Here is a 6,885-nt window from a genome sequence, read left to right as displayed (position 1 = left end):
CGGTATTTGTCACCGTCTTCCACACACTGGGTGGAAAAGGCCCAGGTTCGAATCCTGTCTATGACGCAAGGAACTTTAATGAGTTTTTTTTCACTCCATTGCTGAGTTAGTCAGTCTCAGGCGTAGATAACAAGGCTTTTTCCCCAGAAACTGGGGTTTTCTTGTTCAGCAAAACAGGCAAATCAACCAGTGAACACACACAATTTACAGGCATAATATATAAACGGATATATGTAAGAAATTATGGGTGGCCCTAATATAATTTGTATTAGTAGTCCGTAACAAGAGTTAGCTTGTCTTTTGTAGCTTTGAAGTCAAGCATTGACTTCTCCTCTTTAGCAATAAAAGTCCTAGACAGCATCTTCTTCCAAATGGGGCTGTTTCGTCCACTTGGAAAATCTGCTGCTCAGTGTATCCACCAACTTCGATGATCTTAGAAAGCTCACAAGGATAACTTTCTGCAGCTACTGTATCAGTTCTAGCTGCTTCACTTTGCACTTTGATGTTGTGGAGATGGCTTCTTTCCCTAAGCCTATTAAACCAGCCTCTGTTAGCTTCGAATTTATCCTCAGCAGCTTTCTCACCTCTCACAGCCTTCATAGCGTTGTAGAGATTTAGGACTTCATCCTAGATGATGGCTTGGCTTAAAGGCATGTTGTGACTGGTTTGATGTTCAATCCACATCAGTAAAAGTTTTCCATGTCAGCAATAAGGCTATCACGTTTTCTTATAACTTTAGTGTTCACTGGTGTAGCACTTCTAATTTCCTTCAACAATTTCTGCTTAGTGTTCACAATTGTACTAACTGTTTGGCGAATCAAACCTAGCTTACAGCCTATCTCAGCCATAGACATATCTTGGTCACTTAGTTTAATCATTTCTAACTTGGCATTTAAAGTAAGAGGCTTACAACTCCTTTTTTTATCACTAGTACTACTACACTACACTACAGATGCCACTGTAACCACCGATGGATTAAAATTAACTGGGGTGTGTAATACAAGATGTTAATTTAATTGTTTTCAACCAGTCTAGTTCAGGAAAACAGTGTAATTAATGTGTTTTCAAAAAAGCTATAATTTAATTTTCTTTAGATGTGGATTTCTCTCCACACCCCAACTTCAAGTACCAAACTTAGGCATTATCTTTATTGAATTCAACCAAACCATAACAAGACAATTGGTTTTTTTTTATAAACCACAATATTCAATATTGTTTTTAAGTTTTCTTTGAGGAACAAACTTAAGTGCTTTGTTCCAGTCTCCTGTATTCTTCATCTCTAACATTATTTGAAGCATCAGATTAACACTCAAGGACTTTGAACCATGATCCCAACTACAAAGAAATAACAGAAAAATGTTAAAGGTAGATTACAGCTAATTTGAATTTATATTTGTAAATGATATAAAATCTTTCAATTTCTTAATATCCCTGGAATAAATTAACTACAGGGTATCCCATAAGTGTGGAATCATTGGGTAAAATAAAAAATGGCAATCATTTTTTTTTCACAGGATGTGCTTAATGTGTCCACCATTATTCCTGATACACAAAACTAGACAAGATACTTAGTCAACAAGTACATAGTGAATGAACTCGGGAGTAATGGTGTTGCATGCATCAATAATGTACTGACCCAAATATTCAACACCAAATTTTCTTCACACAGACCAGCACCTTCAAGTGATCCCAGAGGGGAAAACCTAACAGTGGGAGATCAGGGCTTCTCGCTGGCCATTCCCCAAGCCCTTCATTTCCTATCCAATTTTCAGGAAATGTTGGTGCAGAAACTCTCTTACATGGATGCTGTAATGTGCAGAAGCATTATCTTGCTGGAATAATGTCAGAAAATCTCCATCCTCATTGGAGACAATAGCAAAAGCTTCCCCATTGAACATACGTAATGCTTCCCCAGTGACAAATGTTTGAAAAAAAAGAAGGGGCATGGGCTGATATCTGGTGAGTATGTGCTTGGCACACCCAGGGTCCTGAGATGGATATCACAATTCTTCTCTTTTCTTTCTTTCTTTTCATGGTGATTCCCTTCTACTTCTGACACACTCTCTCTCTCTCTTTCTCTTCTCTCTCTCTCTGGGTAACTCAAATTTTTTTTTTTTTCCAGCAAGTGCAGCAAAAGCCTCAGGCTTCCTTGCTTCATATATCTAATAATAATACCTAGAAATAAGACCTACAAATACCTAGGGATGATGCAGGCTGAGCAGTTGGAACACAAGGAAATCAAGAAGTGCCTGACCGAAAAATATCATCAGAGACTCAGAAGCCTGCTGAAAACAAAACTGAATGGAGGGAACACAGTTAAAGCCATATACACCTATGCAACTCCAGTACAAACTTACACCTTTGGGGTGAATAGACTGGACTAACACCGAGATAGATGTCATGCGAAAGACAAGGACAATGACGACCAAGAGTCGCCAACACCACCCGAAGTCAGCAGTGGAGAGAATAACAATACCCCGGAAAGAGGGAGGAAGGGGCCTGATAGACCTGACAGAACAGAAAACAGCGATAGTTAACCTGAAGGATTACTTCGAGAACAACACAGCAACACTCCAGCAGGCCATAAGGAAAATAGATAAATGGTATACCCCCCACTCAGTGCTTTTTTTTGTAAAAAAACAGATACCTGTACTCTTTCTTTGCTATCGGGAAAAATTGAAAATTAAAACGATATGAAAAGTACTCTAAAATCACCCCCTCCCCCGATATTGTTACTTTAGTAGTATTTTTTTTTTTTAGAATAAGAACAAGAAATTAAGTATATTAACACAGTTTATTAAGGATAAATTTATTATACAAGTATATAAAAAAATAAGTAAAATAAGTAAAAATCATTTCATAATAAAGTTTTTGTAGAATATTCCAAATTCTTATTAAGTTCTCATCCAACACCCTATGCTGACTTCTTTTCCTGCTCTTTGTATCGGTTGCTGAATGACGTTTCCGAAACAGCCACAAATCGACATATTTTGCTGGATCGCAGCAGGTCAGCGGACGGCCCACAATTTTAAGAAACAGTTTCTGAAAATCCTTGTTCACATTCACTTGGTGAAATTGGTATCATACTCAGAGCGTTCATCAAATGCTTCAATTCTTCGGAAACCTTCTTACCAATTAGGTATCCACGAATTGCATTAACTCTAATTGACAATTTTCTAACTTCATTTTCACCAAATGCCAACAATTCATGTTTAGAAGGTTTAATACCTTCGTTGTCCTTGTTTTCCTTCTCTCATCAACAGTATTGTCACTAGTTCTTAAATTTAAATTTTTTTCTTTTCTTTTTTTGAAACTGTCAAAAATATCGGTATCATTCGGATATTCAGGTAAGGTAAAAAAGTGTAAACAGAGATAGGGAAAATTTTTGGAAAAATGTGGATAATGCACTTCTGCGAAATAACAGATGATAATTTATGGAGTAAAAGAAAATCACTTTCTAATTCTCGAACGGGGCGCTTACAGTTGATTCACAGAGGTATCCAACCTACGACCCGTGAGGAAAGTGAACTAAAACAGCATTTTAAATTTTATTATCAAAAAATATTTTTCATTAAATGTTTTGTACAGTAAATGTAATTGTGTATTGTACTTAATTAAACTTTTGAATATTTTCAATTTTACTTTTACATGCAATAAGATATCGAAAATGAACACACTAAAGAAACTGAAATTTTTTGAATACCCCTTGATCTGCTCACTCTTGACCAGTGCAACTTCTCCATATGTGGGACAGGTGGTCAGATAGGTTTTACCGGGTACCGCAAAGTTATACAATACTAATCACTTTAGCTCTCTTAATTCGCACAGCAGCACTAATTGCCTGAAGGCCAGAAATGCGAACAGGCTGTACCAAGTTAATTCTCTTCTAATCCGTTAGCTATATGAAAACTTTCTTCCCTCAACCGAAACTATTTTAAATGTAACTTCCAAGGGGAATTCAAAATAATTAAACAGAGGTCCGACTGAGTAATTTAGAATTATAACAGTGGTTATACAGTTTTATATAGAAAATATCTTAACGATAGACAGTAAAAAATGCAAATTTAGTTAAATCATTTTAAGCTTATTTGAATAGTAGGTAAACAAGTGAAAAAAATTACGGAATATTATAAATTTCGAAGTGCACTGCATCCAAATGTCACACGCCACTGTTAATAAAGGTGCCGGTATACCGTTGCGTACCGTCACAAAAAAAGCACTGCCCCCACTCAACCTAAGCGAGGAAACCGCTCCCTCCCAAACGGTACAAGAAACAAATATAGAAAGATGGGCAAAGAAGACACTCCATGGCAGACACTACAATGATTTCCATCAAGATAACATTGCTTCCAATGCATGGCTCACAAACGGAACGCTCTTCCCTGAGACTGAAGAATTCATGCTGGCCATCTAAGAACAGGTAATCAACACCAGAAACTATAGAAAATACATTGCAAAGGAGCCCGGAATATCAGATGACACATGTCGACGATGCCACCTTGCCTCAGAAACAATCCAACACATCGCTGCGGGGTGCAAGGTGATCACCCAGACAGAGTACACTCGTAGACACAACCCGGTAGCCAGGATAATACATTAGAAGCTAGAGAGGAAATACCAGTTGACCACAGAAAGTGTACCATACTACAAGTACGAACCCCAGGCAGTACTAGAGACCCGAACCCACAAGCTGTACTGGGACCACACCATAATAACGGATAAGACCATCCGCACAACAGACCGGACATAACCCTTGTGGACAAGATGGAAAAGACTACCTACCTGATTGACATAGCGGTGCCGAACACAAGCAATGTCCAGAAATCCCCTGAGGAAAAAATTAGGAAGTACACGAACCTGAGACATGAGGTCAAGGAGATGTGGCATATGCAAGAAGTATCAACCATCCCAATCATCGTGTCAACAACCGGTATGGTACCAAAGACTCTACATGACAGCCTAGCAGCAATAGGTCTCCCAGAGAACACCTACAAGCAACACCTGTAAGATAGAGATTTCCTCGACCGACAGTAACACCAGACATTACAACCACCCTGTGTACTTGGTAGCAGTACCCATCACGGAGTGGAATCCTTCAATCAGAGAGAAATAATATAAGAACAATAACAATAATAATGTGGTCTTTCCACAAGCCACATCATACCATTACATAAGTAACTCTTGTTCCCTCGATGGAGTAAACCAGTGAAGAGTTGTTTAGAGAACAAGGAGATGGCATGTTACTGGTTCATGGTCTGAATGCAGTCTGTTAAATTCTTCGCTGAACTCTCTCCCCCCTTCCCCATCTCTCTCATTCCGATTCCTTATGAGAATTATCTAATGTATTATAAGAAATTCGCATATTGATTATATTGTTCTTTAGCCTATTCAAATTCCACCTGTAAGTTAGGATCATATTTGCTTCATTTCTGGAAGAACTGAAGTTTACATGGATGCCATCTGTGAATCTTAAGGATTCGGTGAATGCTGCTTTTCAACACTCTTATCTGAAAGAATCTTCAAAGAGACTTGCATAAATGAGCAAGAAGATGGCATGTTACCGGTTCATGGTCTGAATGCAGTCTGTTAAATTCTTCGCTGAACTCTCTCCCCCCTTCTCCATCTCTCTCTCTCTCTCTCATTCCGATTCCTTTTAAGAATTATCTAGACTTGCTCTTCTTTACTCAAAGATGAAAATATATGAATTAGTTATTTTTCCAGACTTATGGGACATAACCCTTGTGGACAAGGAGATGAGGCAAGGAGACCTGTATAACAAAGAATACATCTCAATGAAGCCAAGAATTTTTTCCCATAATTTATCTGAACGTTCAGAATTTAGTAGAGAATAGAAATGATACAGGAAGACCTACAACAAAACAATAAATAAATATGAATTTGTTTTCACAAAATTAAATAATATTACATTACTTTTAAAAAAGGAATGCTTGCACATAACCAGTAATAGTTCATAATTATGACCCTTCTAATTATAGCAAAGTGCATTATATGTGGAAACATCTGAACCAGGTGCGTTCTAAAGGTGATTACGGCTCCCCATTCTGGAATCATAAGTGCAAAAATTTCATCCTTGTTTATTTTACTTTCATCTCTCACAGCCTTATACACCTCAATCAAATCTCTAAGGTGTCTATCTAGTGTCCAAGCTCTGCAACCCAGTTCAAAATCTTTACTCAGTTGGGTTCCTTTCAATGGACCTCTCTATTTGCTTGCAGAATTTCATATCTGATTGTATTATAACTGTCAAATCATTCTTCCCCTACTGTTTTTAGTTTAACAACGACCAAGTGCGTAAGATTATTTTTGGGTTGCTGTTTCGCAAGTGAAATACCTTGCATTTTGCTGCTTTAAAAGATAGCTGCCACTTTTCTGATCATGTCTGATGGTTAAGTCAGCCTTGAAGAAGCTGTGCTTGGCACTGATCAATAACTATTCTATCAACCTTGGCATTATCTTCAAATTTTGAGCTTATATCCTCTATCCCTTTGTCAATTTCATTTAAGAAAACAAAGAACAAGAATAGGTCCAGTACTAAAACCCTATGGAATCTCACTTCTTACATTAGCTCAATCTGAAGAAGGAAAAGGCTTAATAACTGTTATTAAAATTCTTCCTCCTGCCCTGCAGTCATTGTGCAATCCATCTAAGGGTTTTTCTGGTGATTCCAACAGGTTTGAACTTATGCAGGACTGACTCAAATGCTTTGCTGAAACATTAGTATACAAGGAGTCTGGGTGCGAGGTTGGCCTGTGCAGACATTGCTCCTTAAAGCTCTTCAAACAGAGAAGTTTTTCCTGATTTATTTTCTGCTTTATTAGTTTAAATTTTCATATTAACTTATTTTCTAGAGTAGCTTTATATTCC

The 6,885-nt window shown here is 37.6% G+C and overlaps 1 protein-coding gene across 1 annotated transcript in view; it reads right to left on the bottom strand.

Annotated features, from left to right (window-relative positions):
• Positions 1-1,190: 1,190 nt before the first annotated feature.
• Positions 1,191-6,885, bottom strand: part of LOC150086054 (mitochondrial ribonuclease P protein 1 homolog) — a 32,354-nt gene continuing 26,659 nt past the window's right edge. Inside the window, exon 3 of the mRNA XM_090374786.1 lies at positions 1,191-1,335. Coding sequence (XP_090230912.1) covers positions 1,191-1,335 — 145 coding nt within the window. The remainder of the gene's footprint in view (positions 1,336-6,885) is intronic.

The sequence above is a fragment of the Mastigoproctus giganteus genome, chromosome 5 (genome assembly GCF_048544385.1).
Source record: "Mastigoproctus giganteus isolate SK-2022 chromosome 5, ASM4854438v1, whole genome shotgun sequence".
NCBI lineage: Eukaryota > Metazoa > Arthropoda > Arachnida > Uropygi > Thelyphonidae > Mastigoproctus > Mastigoproctus giganteus.
This window is presented reverse-complemented; position numbering and strand designations above follow the sequence as displayed.